The 13518-nt window shown below is 37.5% G+C and overlaps 2 protein-coding genes across 2 annotated transcripts in view; one reads left to right on the top strand and one right to left on the bottom strand.

Annotated features, from left to right (window-relative positions):
- The window catches only part of LOC148949211 (uncharacterized), a 340130-nt gene extending 331077 nt beyond the window's left edge, over positions 1 to 9053 (bottom strand). The window contains exon 1 of the mRNA XM_089092875.1: positions 8840 to 9053. Coding sequence (XP_088949001.1) covers positions 8840 to 8860 — 21 coding nt within the window. The 5' untranslated portion in view covers positions 8861 to 9053. The remainder of the gene's footprint in view (positions 1 to 8839) is intronic.
- Positions 5931 to 13518, top strand: part of LOC148949209 (uncharacterized) — a 71697-nt gene continuing 64109 nt past the window's right edge. Inside the window, exon 1 of the mRNA XM_089092876.1 lies at positions 5931 to 5948. The gene's annotated coding sequence lies outside the window, so the exon portion shown is untranslated. The remainder of the gene's footprint in view (positions 5949 to 13518) is intronic.

Here is a 13518-nt window from a genome sequence, read left to right as displayed (position 1 = left end):
TTTGTCTGATTTTCAAAAAAAGGGGGAAATATCCCCTAAAATTCCTAGGATCATAAGGAAAATCGCACCATCAGATTCACCGTATCAGAAAACTCCACTGTCGAAGTTTCAAGCTCGTATCTGCAAAAATGTGGAAGTGTGTACTTTTTGTCAGAAGAAAGATCACAGATGCGTGTTTATTTGTTGTTGTTCTTTTCAAGGGGGATCTTATTGACCCAGTGGTCTTAGAATATCGTGAGAGAGCTCATTAGAATGGCAATTAAAGTTTCTAGTGCCCTTTTTAAGTGAACAAAAAGATTGGAGGGCAGCTAGGTCCCTCCCTGCCCTTTTTTCCCAAATTGTCCGATCGAAATTTTGAGATAGCCATTTTGTTCATCATAGTTCAAAGGCCCAATAACTATGCCTTTAAATACAACATGAGCCCCCCCCCCCAGATCCCCAGGGGAAGTTCTTTAAGTTATAAAATTCGACCATTGTTTACGCTGAGTATTTGTTATTGGGAATTTTGTATATATTTTCGGGGGTAGGATGAAGTTTCTCCTGTGGGTTTTTCCACAGGGGAATTTTCCATGGTAAGAGAAGTTAACGGAGGGTGAACTTATCAGGGGAAATTATATACAGGGGGAATTTGCCAGAATTACTATATAAACTTCTTTTTATATGTCTTGCTTTCTCTTTTCCGTTTCAATTTACACGTTGAGTTGTTAAGGCAATTATTCGGGGTAAATTTTCACCACGATTGACTTGTCAAGGGAATATTTCCGTGGGAATTGGGATTTCTCCATGGAGGTGGGGTAAGATTTCCTGGCATTATTTAAGAAACGATCAAAAATTAAATTGCAAAAAGCAAGTTTTTCAACTGAAAGTAAGGAGCAACATTAAAATTTAAAAGGAATAGAAATTATTACGTATACGAAGGGAATTGCCCCCTCCTCAATACCAGGCGCCTTACGCTAAAGTTTGAATTTTGTCCCAATTCTTTAAGAACGACTTCTGAAACATAAGGGTCGCTTAATTAGACAATAAGAAGCTTTTTTAAAACAACTAAAAAAACAACAGCGCAAAGGGCGAGGTATTGAGGAGGGGGCAATCCCTTTCATATACGTAATGATTTCTGTTCGTTTTAAGCTTTAATGTTGCTCCTTACTTTCAGTTGAAAAATCTTGTTATTTTATTTAATTTTCTTTTAGATTATCACTTTTGGATCTTGTTTTTCCTCTACGTGACGTTTCAAAACTTCTGCTTTCTAGTGTTTTGGTAACAGGGTGTCAAGTACGCTTTACTCACATTATATAAATATTAGACAGTATGATCGTCCCCTATCTCACCCATTATAAAAACCCGGACCGAGGTGCGAGTGCTCCAGAGAACGTAAAAACATAAGCGACATTAGATCTTTTCACGGGTAGACAAGTCAGATTTCTTTTGAACGTGAAACTTGGCTCCAACGTTGGAACACTAAATTTTAAAGAAACTAATTTTAAATTCATTTATTCCAATACATATATAAAAATCGGTAATTAATATTGCAATGTTATTATTAGATGTTTTTAGGAATTACAAGTAGGTTTCGAAGTCTCGAGTTGGTTTCAAAGGCATTTTGAGAAAGTTTCTGCCAAAATACGTGTTCCAGGGTAATTGGACCGCTGATGGCAGATCAAATGAGAGGAACTGCTTGTACGCGCTAATGAAAGAGTATGTGGGAGGAGCTGTTTGTTCGCAACGAGAATCAAGAGCCAGAAATCATATGTGGTGAACTTACTGCTAATTATCTTTATACAGTGGCTTTACTTATAGTTTTCTGATGGGTTTGATGAGTAGTAGCATTCCAAGGACTCTATTTTGAGAGGAACTAAGAGGAGGGATAATACATTATCTGCGACATGCCTCAGTATGTCAAATAACTATGAGGGACACAATATGTGACATGATCTGTGAAATGTTCCATAGTCTGTGTACCATATCAATTCAAGTCGACCGTTTTATGTCTTTTAAGCTATTTTTTAATTACCAGGGTATCTTGTATTTTGAGGTGTCTTATAAGTAAGTGGACGAGAGGCTATATGGGTGGCAAAATATATAGGTGGGGATAAGCAGGTATTTTTGCCCATATATTTTGTGTTTAAAGGCCGTGGAAAAGCTAGCGGTCTCAATTCTTTTGCTTAATTCGCAATAAACAGAGACCCAAAAGAAATTTTTGTTGCATTATAATTCTAAATAGAAACCACGATTCAGCTCCACTGAGAGCTCCATCATACTCTAGTTGCAGTAGGTCAGCAAACATCTAATGGCCCCACTAAAATGGAGAAGTTCCTTCTAAGTGGCAAATGTCTAGCGTGAGATTGCGAATACCAAAAATTACACAATGAACACCATTCATATATGCAAACCGATTGAACCAATTGCTCAATCTGAAAATTTTCATCAAACAGTTAGTGGTAACGAACTGTAAGTAAGGAGTAATCCGGCTAAAATAAAACCGAAACTCTAAAAAACAGAGTTTCGATACCAGTAGATATATCAAATCGGCTTATTACGCTAATTTCAAATATATAAGTTTTATTAAGTTTAGTTTTACCCATCAATGGCTACGAGCCTGAGAAAATTTGCCTGATTTTCGAAAGAAAGCAGAAAGCTTGCTGCTAAGGCTAAATAAAAAGCTCTCAAACCTTTTCAATATTTGCCTAATATGAGCCTTAATCTCGAATTCCTAATATTATATTTATTAACAAATTTATAAAATTTATAAAAATTTATAAAAATAAATTTATTAACATAAGTATTGCTAATTCAAAATCAAAGAGTTCGCGGTAACGAACTGTAGGTAAGGAGCAAGCCGGCTTAATAGTAACCAAAACTCTAAAAAACAGAATTTTGATACCGAGAGATATATCAAAATAATTGGCTTATAATGTTGATTCCAAATATATAAGTTTTATTAAGTTAGTTTTTCACATAAAAGACTACGAGCCTGAAAAAATTTGCCTTGTTTTTCAAACCGGGGGGAAACACTCTCTAAAAGTCAAAGAATCTTAATAAAATTCACACCAACAGATTCAGCATATCAGAGAACCTAATATCATAGGTTTCAACCCACAATCTGCAAAAATGAGGAATTTTCTATTTTTTACCAGAAGAAAGATCACGGATGGGTGCCTATTTGTTGTTTTTTTTTCGTTTTTTTCCAGGGGTGATAGTATCGACCCAGTGGCCCTAAAATATCGAAAGATGACTCATTCGAATGGAAATTAAAAGTTTTAGTGCCATTTTTAATTGACTAAAAAGATTGGAGGGCAATTCGGCCCCCTCCCCGTCCTTTTTTCCCAAAATCGTCTGATCAAGATTTTGAGACAGACCATATTTGAAAGGTTCAATGAATTAACCATAGTTGAAAGGCCCAATGACTATGCCTTTGAATATTACATCCCCCCACAGTTCTAGGGGAAAGGTCTTTAAGTTATAAAATTTACTCGTTGTTTACGCATAATATTTGTTATTGGGAAGTCTGCACACATTTTCGGGTGGAGGGGGGGGGGTGGATGGGGGAACTAGTGAGAGTTTTTCCACGGGGAATTTTCTATGAGGAGGTAAGTTTCCAGGGGGTGGACTTGTCAGGGGAAATTTTACACTGGAGGAATTGGCCAGACTTCTCTTTTTCGTTTCATTTTACGCATTGACTTGTTAAGGGTAATTGTCCGGGGTAAATTTTCACCGGGATTGAATTGTCTAGAGGATATTTCCGTTGGGATGGGGATTTCTCAGTTGAGGTGTGGCAAAATTTAAAACGAACAGAAATTATTACGTATATAAAGGGTTTTCTCCCTTGTCAACACCTCGCTTTTTACGCTAAAGTTTGAATTTTGCCTCGTTTTTGTAAGAACGACTCCTGAAACACAAGGGTCGTTGAATTAGAACAAAAAGAAACTTTACTAAAAGTACTAAAACACATTAGCGTAAAGAGCGAGGTGTTGAGGATGGGGAAACCCCCTTCATATACCTAATAATTTCTGTTTGTTTGAAGTTTTAATGTTGTTCCTTACTTTCAGTTGAAAAAACTTGTTATTTTATTTAATTATTATTTAATTCAAATGAAGAGCTCAGATGCTCAGATAGTGTCAATTTATGTCCTAATTTTCCAAAATTCAGTCAGCCATCTTTATTAACTATTTTTGGGTAGACTGCTCTTCTCCTTTCCGGTCCTGTTGGGCTTTGCTATTAAAATTTTCTCTGCTGTACAAGTTTTGTTTTGACTAAGGGAAAAATCCCATCCTTCTTTGTATATTGCTGTTCTAGAGAGCAGAGGCCCTGGCCTTGATTTTTGGGTAGGAACGAATCTTCCATCGGAGCTCTATAGACCGATTCTTTTTTCTCTCGCTTACCCCTACGAGAGCCGTTTCCTTTCGTCTACTTTTTGCTGAGACTTCCATAAGGAATACCATCCCCCTTTTTATCGCTTCATAGCATCTTTACACTTTGTCTGTTTTTGTCATGTAGGACAATTGAATAAATTAAGGGAAGTAATTGATGAAGAGAACTTTGGGAAGGGGAACGATACTTAGGGGAGGAAGGGTCCTTTTTCATATCGAAATATCAAGATGTTAACTGACAGTTACGGTCAGAATTGATCAAAAATAAACTCCATTTTATATTTGAGTCACATAATGTGTGACCGCTTTGTAATGAGGAGCAAATACTTTGCAAAGACTTGGCGCAATGAAGCGTTAGTGCATTAATACAACAATTTAGTACATTATTTCAGCCAGTATTAGGTACTTTGCACGTCGCCAAGGATAGTGAATATGAAATCCGATTTTATGAATTATTACTGCTACTACTAATTGCTCAATGCAACACCAAGTCACCTGAGGCTAACACAGCAATCCACAGTTCCCCTCCCTATTCCAATCTATTTAAAACCTCCCTCTTTAGACCCTTCCTCGAGAAGTTCTAATTGTTATTAAATAATTCCTTATGGCCTCCTCCCACCCGAATCAGGGATGTCCGGATCTTTTTTTTTACCCTAGAAGATCATCCGAAAAGGATGATCTTTGGATGTCATCTTTCGTGGTTAAGTGGAAACTTCCACAACGACAGGCCTATATCTTAAAACATTAGGAAAAATTGGAAATTCAATTTGTGATGGAAAAGACCTCAACATGCACCTATCGGTTTGATATCAGCGGGAAACAAATTTTGAAAATAGGAAACGTGGGATAAAAAGTGAGCTAGAAACGTCAAACAGTTTATAAGTGTCATTCACTTAACCATATAGTTTTGTAGATTAGCAAGGGAACATTTACCAATGCGTTCATTATGAAGGCTGCATATAATCACTAAAATACCTAAGGTCAAACAGTTCACGGTGGCGAGCTAGAAACAAAGAGCAACACTTGTCAATAGAAACCAAAACTCGAAAATACCAACTTTTGATTACAACATCTACATCAAAAGAACACGTTTGTTTATGTTTTTATTATATATCATTTATCTAGTGAGAATCGGTCAAACGATCGGTTATACAGTATTGCATAGTTATGTTTAGGGCGTATAACGGGTCTGCATGCAAAATGTGCTAGCTACGATCATTTTGCATACTACGAAGTAATAATTATTTTCTAACTTCACGCTGCCCAAAAACTGTACCTCCACTCCACTCCCTAATGTGGAAATATATAGCCCAAATTATACAACTCCAATGCATTCTGCAACCATCACTTGTCTTTGTTGCTATGAAACCGGTTTTCTCAGGTCTTGCATTCAGACCAAGAATTCGAGTGTGTTCTGAATAATTAAACAGTAGCAACCAGAAGAAATGCTGTTAAATTTTTGTTAAATTTGTTATTTTATCCTAATTTTCAATACCATATTCGCGTTCTTGACAGTACCACTCTCCCCAGAGGCTCCCATACATAGCACTAATCACAGTTTAAGGATATATTCTCCTTACTGTGAGCACTAATAATATATTACTCCATGGTTTTGAATGTCATGATGTGTAACTTGCAAACAGTTCGTGGTAACAAACTTAATTAAGGACCGACCCGGCTCAATGGTAGGCCTAACCGAAACTCTAAAAAACGGAATTTTGATACCAGTAGATACATCAAAAGGTTTGGGTTTTTATGCTGATTTCAAATATATAAGTTTCATCAAGTTTAGTCTTATCCATCAAAAGTTACGAGCCTGATTTTTAAAATTTGCCTTATTTTCGAAAAAAGAGGAAACGTGATAGAAACTTAAAACAAACAGAAACTTATTATGTATATGAAGGGGTTCGCCCCCTTGTCAATACTTCGCTCTTTACGCTAAAGATTTGTTAGTATTTTCAAAAGAGCTATCTATTCTAATTAAACGACCTTTGTGACTCAAGGGTTTGTGATTCGAACAAAATTCGAACTTTAGCGTAAAGAGCGAGGTTGTGACTAGGGGGTGAACCCCCTCATATATGTACTAATTTCTTTTTGTTTTAAGTTTTAATTTTGCTCCCTACTTTCAGTTGAAAACCTTGTTTTTTTTATTTAATCAAACAGTTCGTGGTAACGAACTGTAAGTAAGGAGCGACCCAGCTCAAAAGTAATCAAAACTCTAAAAACCGGGATTTTGATACCAATAGGTATATCAAAAAATAAATGTTAATGCTGATTTCAAATATATAAGTTTCATCAAGTTTAGTCCTACCCATCAAAAGTTTCGCGCCTGAGAAAATTTGCCTGATTTTCGAAAAAAAGGGGGAAACACCCCCTAACAGCTATAGAACCGTAAAGAAAATCACACAATCAGATTCAGCGTATCAGAGAACCCTACTGTAGAGGTTTCAAGCTCCTATCTGCAAAAATGTGGAATTATGTATTTTTTGCCAGAAGAAAGATCACGAATGGGTGTTTACTTGTTTTTTTTTATGTTCCCAGGGGTGATCGTATCGACCCAGTGGTCCTAGAATATCGTAGGAGGGCTCATTGGAACGGAAATAAAAAGTTCTAATGCCCTTTTTAAGCGACCAAAAAAAAAACGGAGGGCAACTAGGCCCCAACCGACGCTCATTTTTTTCCCAAAGTCACCCAACCAAAATTTTGAGATAGCCATTCTGTTCAGCATGGTCAAAAATAATGTCTTTTAGGATAACCTAATCCCCCAAAGTCCCCTGGGGGAGGGCTGAGAGTTATGAACTTTACCCAATGTTTACACATAGTATTGGTTATTGGGAAGTATACAGACGTTTTCAGGGAGGATTTTTTCCGGTAGTGGAGGGGGGGGGGGGTATGCGGGAGGATCTTTCCTTGGAGGGAGTTTGCATGTGGGAACGGATATCGCTATGAAGGAGACGCCGCATTTCCCAGCGTTTTTTTTTATTTAAAAAACGATCAGAAATAAAATAAAAAAAAGTTTTCAACTGAAAGTAAGGAGCAACATCAAAACTTAAAACGAACAGAAAGTATTACGTATATGATTGGGTTCGCCCCCTAGTCAATACCTCGCTCTTTAAGCCAAAGATTTTTTAGTGCCTTCATAAGAGCTATTTATTCTAATTATCGGCCTTTGTGATTAAGGGGTCATTTTTAAAGAATTGGAACAAAATTCGAACTATAGCGTAAAGAGTGAGGTATTGACTAGGGGGCAAACCCCCTAATATACGTATTAAAAATATATGAATATAGAAGTTCGTTACGTAAGCTAATTAAGTTGTGTATATTTATTACTAATAAAAAACATTCGTAAATAAAATTAAACAAGTTTCGAGTAAGCTATTTAACCAAAAAAAGTAAAACTATTATACCAATTTCGCTTTAGTCATTCATGTACGGTGAGCCAAAATCAAAACCTGCATTAATTCAAAAACATTCAAAAATTAGATAAAAAAAACAAGTTTTTTTAACTGAAAGTAAGGAGTGACATTAGAACTTAAAACGAACAGAAATTACTCCGCATATTAAACAGGCTGTACCATCAACACCGTCTCGCTCCTTACGCTAAAGTTTGACTCTCTCCGAGCTCTTATTTTTTAAACAATAAAAAACTTTAGCTTAAAGAGCGAGGCGTTGTAGAGGGGCTAGTCCCTTTCATATACGGACTAATTTCTGTTCGTTTTAAGTTTTAATGTCGCTCCTTACTTTCAGTTTAAAAAAACTTGCTTTTTTTTATTTAATCTTTCCTAAAATGGCCTAGCTGCATTCTAAACTCAATTAGATCTAGTTTCGCCTTAGCGATAGATAAAATCGTTGGATTAACATATTACTTGAAATGATTTAAAAACGGGGACTACAGTGAAAGAAAACATGATAATGAGATCAATAATAACATGCTGGTTGTTCAAACTTAAGAATTTCGTTGTTTTAGTATTGTATACATCCTAGGCCTATATATGGGGCCATCAAGGGAGGGGGGATGCATTATCAAAGCTCGAACATGCTATTTGAAACGAGGGTATACGGAAACGAGCATAAAATAAGATGTCTATTCGTACTATTTTTACTATTATTTTTCTTGTGTTTACATTTGTCCGTCGTAAATCTGTTCAGGGAGGGGGGTTTTTTTCTGAGAAGTATGGGAAGGGGGCTCAAATCCCGTGCCTCCCTGGATACGGCCTTGGTAATCTGTATCTGTTACATTCGAAAATTATTTGAGTAAAGTACTGGTAGAACTTTACTGTAAAGAGCGGGCGGCTAATAAGCGTAGTAATGTCCCCCCTCCTTACTGGCTCTTTTAGCCTCCAAATGCGTAATGTTACCCAGACTTGATATAACGTGATTTAATTTAAAATTAAATTGAAAACCTGTCTTGAGCCACAAGTCAGAACTATCAAAGAATGGGGTTCTAGTTTGAATTTCAAAATATAACGTACCTTTGGTTGTTTCTCCTTCATAGGTCTGATTTATGGTAGGCAAAGTATACTTAATGTAATTTATCTCCGTTGCGGGTACCTCACTCTCACTAAAACTCTCACACTGTTTAAAACTATCACCCTTAATCAGACATCATATTAAAGTTTCCTATTGATTTATATCACTGAGAAATAATTTCTACCCTAAATAAATGCAACAAAAGGAAATCAATAAAGAAACTGGTGTACGTTACCATACTGACTTATATAACAATAACTTTGTAATTGAAGTGACTCAAAAGTGTTTAAATAAAAGACCTCGAGAAACCTGATCTTAATGTCCTCTGAGGCATTGGTTTTCTTGACGGGAAAATTAACGAAACCCGAGTCATTTGGTTCGTATGAGGTTACTTTATTGCCCAAAAAGCCATACTATGTTTATTTACTTTTTTATTCTGCTAAGTCTAAGGTATGGACATTCCAGAATCTAATTTTGATATTGTATTACAATCACGTGAAAAGAATATTCATTTGCAGCAAAAAACTTAAACGCACAGCTCGATAGAGCTGTGCGTTTAACGGCGCGTGGTAACTGCGCGCCGTTAAACGCGCGTTTAACGCAAATAATTGCAAACGGCGCGTGGTAACGACTTATAGGTAAAGAGCGACACAAAGCAATTGAAATTCTAACAAGTGAAATTTCGATAATAATGTGTACACCAGATGAATCTTCTTCTTAAGTTAATTTCAAATATAGGAAATTCGTCAGTATAAACATACCGAAAAGAAGTTAAGATCCTGGGAATATTTGCAAATTTAGATAAAAATGGAAAAAACAACAACTGAAACGGCCAAATTTTGATGAAATTGCACTATCAGATTTGGGACGTTCAGGAACCCTATCCTTGAGGTTTCAAGTTCATACATGCAAGAACACAAAATGATATATTTGCTGCGTTTATAACTGTTTGAGTGTATTCTCCCCAGGGGTGACGGTATAGAACCAACGGCCATAGAATATCGAGAGAGGCTTCAGTAAAGCAAATAGTAAAAACTTAAGTCTCTCTAATGATCAATCATGCAACAACAAAGTTCTAATTTCTACTAATTTTGGGCCGGCAAATCAAAATTTTGGCTCAAAAAGGGCCGAAACACCATGAAGCAAAAATTCTTAGATAGCCAATTGCTCCATAGCTATGTACTGACATTTACTGTCTTATTTTGCAATCAATATTTAGGCCAACTAGTTGGGCCAAAATGTCGGCCCAGCCAGGGCCAAAAGCCTGTTGAGCGAAAATTCTGATATAGCCAATTGGCGTAAAGCTATTGAAAAGTTATGCACACAGCTATTTGTTGCCGCATTTGTCACTATTTCTGCAAATAGTAAATAGTAAAAACTTAAGTCTCTCTAATGATCAATCATGCAACAACAAAGTTCTAATTTCCACTAATTTCGGCCGGCAAATCAAAATTTTGGCTCAAAAAGGGCCGAAACATCATGAAGCAAAAATTCTTAGATAGCCAATTGCTCCATAGCTATGTACTGACATTTACTGTCTTATTTTGCAATCAAATTTTAGGCCAACTAGTTGGACCAAAATTTTGGCCCAACAAGGGCCAAAAGCCTGTTGAGCGAAAATTCTGATATAGCCAATTGGCGTAAAACTATTGAAAAGTTATGCACACAGCTATTTGTTGCCGCATTTGTCTCTAAACCATCCATACGAAATGAAGGGCTATTGTAAACCTCTATTTATTCTTTTTATATGCCCTTTTATATTGGCAGATGGTAATGGTTTACGTAAATTCCAAAGATAGACGATAAACGTTGGTACATGGTCTTTATTAAATAACCTGAGAATACACAGGGAAAATAAAGTAGCACAAAAACAACTAGCTGCTACGGAAACGAGCTATGGACTGCCTTTAGAAATGAGCGAAGAATATAACTTTCCTGGAACGGAAGTTCCAGCTATTGGTTGTTCAACCATGCCTGGGAACGGGCCCTTTCCCACGACTAGCCTTTGTCCCAAAAGCCCCCCCTGGACTGTTCTCGTTGACATATACATGGCCAAATCTCTAAGAAACGAGACACCAGAAAAAGCCTTCTCAAATTTATGTTCCAAATACTTTACAGATTCTCCCCCCTGTTTTAAGTTAAATTTCCCAAATTTGGCTTATCCCCTTCGCATTAAACCCTCAAGCTTTAATTGAATTCAAAACATTCAATACCCTTCCCAAATTATTCACTTCTCACCTACTAACATTCTTCAGCATAAACTACTAAAGAATTACATAATATAAACACTACACAATACTTGCATAAGTAAAAACTTACATAGTATAAACGAACCACACTAATAACAGTAGTCGGAAACTGGATATTTTAACACTTCATTTTTCTCTCTATACTTTAAAATAGACTTGTTCCCCATACCCCTGAATTTTGATGAGGACAAGGAAAGTTGGGATTATGTATAAACTTCGGATTAGGGCAAAAGAAATGACCGAGAAAGGCTAATTAGTCCTGAAAATATTGGCGACAAATAAATGAAATTGCATAAACTTATAAATAATGGAATATATATGTCAACCATTGCAGTTTGATTGGCCTACCCTGCTGCAATGACGTCAAGGCATTATTACCAATAAAATCTTCGGGGTTATATTGCTATGGAACGCCTCGGTTTTGACCTATTTGGTTTCGCTCTACTAATTTGTGGTTCGGCAAATGGCAGCACTACTATTGATATCTCTACATAACTATTAGCGCTACGCATTAAAACCATCCCGTGAGGCATCAACCTCATCCCACTGGACCTTTAAACCAGCCCCCTTTCCACCTTTTTTTTCTCATCCCACGGGACCTCAAAACCAGCTCACTTTTCCTGGGTAGCCAAACCGCCCTGCGAGGCATCAGTACCATCTCGCAGTGCAACAAAAAAAATCAACCCGAGAGGCATCAGTACCATCCCACGGGACCTCAAAACCAGCTCCATTTTCCTGGGTAGCCAAACTGCCTTGTGAGGCATCAGTACCATCTCGTAGTGCAACAAAAAAACCATCCCGTGACGGATCAGTAACATCCCAAGAGTCCTCAAAACCAGCTCCCTTTTCCTGGGTCGCTAAACCGCCCGGCGAGGACTCAGTACCATCTCGCTGTGCAACAAAAAAAAACATCCCGTGAGGCATGAGAACCCTCCCACGGTACCTAAAAACCAGCTCCCTTTTCCTGGGTAGCCAAACCGCCCTGCGAGGTATCAGTACCATCTCGCAGTGCAACAAAAAAAAAATATCCCGTGAGGCGTCAGCACCATCCCACGGGACCTACAAACCAGCTCCCTTTTCCTGGGTAGCCAAACCGCCCTGCGAGGAATCAGGACCATCTCGCAGTGCAACAAAAAAAACATCCCGTGAGGCATCAGTACCATCCCACGGGACCTCAAAACCAGCTCCCTTTTCCAGGGTAGCCAAACCGCCCTGCGAGGCATTAGTACTATCTCGCAGTGCAACCAAAAAAATCATCCCGTGAGGCATCAGTACCATCCCACGGGACCTCAAAACCAGCTCCCTTTTCCTGGGTAGCCAAACCGCCCTGCGAGGAATCATGACCAACACGCTGTGCAACAAAAAAAAACCATCCAGTGAGGCATCAGTAACATCACACGGGACCTCAGAACCAGCTCCCATTTCCTGGGTAGCCAAACCGCCCTGCGAGGACTCAGTGCCATCTCGCAGTGCCTTCTCATTATCATTGAGTCCAAATTTTACCTTCGTCAGCGCAGAAAGAAATTCATCGGAAAAAGAAGACGTGTCTCCTTTCCCCACTATCCGTTCTATCTGTTCATATTGTATTGCAACCTTGTACGCATCACCTAAACAAAAAAAAAAAATTCTGCACTGTTCTCTAACAAATACCGTTTGTAGGACGGTCTGATCCACTCCTTGAATAAATTAAGAGTAAATCTTCGAAGGACTACACCATCATCCCTGGCTTCTAAGGACACCCTACATGACCTTCCTAATTTTTGCATCCTTCTATAGAATAGATATACCCTTTCATCCTTAAATTGAGCCACGCCTACAAACTCTGCAACCATTTTGCCTGGGGCATATGCTACAAGTAATACACGTTTTAAACTTGAAAAATTTATAATCGAGGGGAGTCAAATAAAAGAGGTGGAAATATGCCATTTATCTTCAACTGTTTTACAAAATCAAAAGCAACCTTTTTGTTATATCCAGTTTTCGCCGGGTCAAATATAGGAATAATAACTGACATATTGAGATCAAAATTTGAAAAAGCAATTACTCTAAAAATTTAAATATTTGTTTTAAACACCGTTCTTTAATTACGGACGCTAAATTTTGGGCAATAACTTCACTTCTAACAACAAGGGTCTAATAAAATTTACTGGGTTGTTTAGTCGTGTTAAATAACTTACGAAAGATAGTCCGTCCCAAATCCATTGCAGTTGGTCTCAATTAAATCACTAGCGTCAAATGTAGTCACAATTGAGAATTAATTTTCTATTATCGAATTCAAAATTTTAAATTTTGGTTGGAAACTGTCAAATGTAGATCCCACGTCGACTGTATAAAATCATGTAAAAAAAACCACCAAACGTAGAATGGCTAAGCGATGGTAGAAATCAACCGGAGACTCTCAGTTGTAGAAATTTGAGTTAGTAGGTAGAAAC

The sequence above is a fragment of the Artemia sp. Qi Xiang Cuo genome, chromosome 8, assembly GCF_049724085.1.
Source record: "Artemia sp. Qi Xiang Cuo chromosome 8, ASM4972408v1, whole genome shotgun sequence".
Taxonomy (NCBI): Eukaryota; Metazoa; Arthropoda; class Branchiopoda; order Anostraca; family Artemiidae; genus Artemia; species Artemia sp. Qi Xiang Cuo.
The sequence above is the reverse complement of the archived record's forward strand: the minus strand, read 5'-3'. Positions and strand labels throughout refer to the sequence as shown.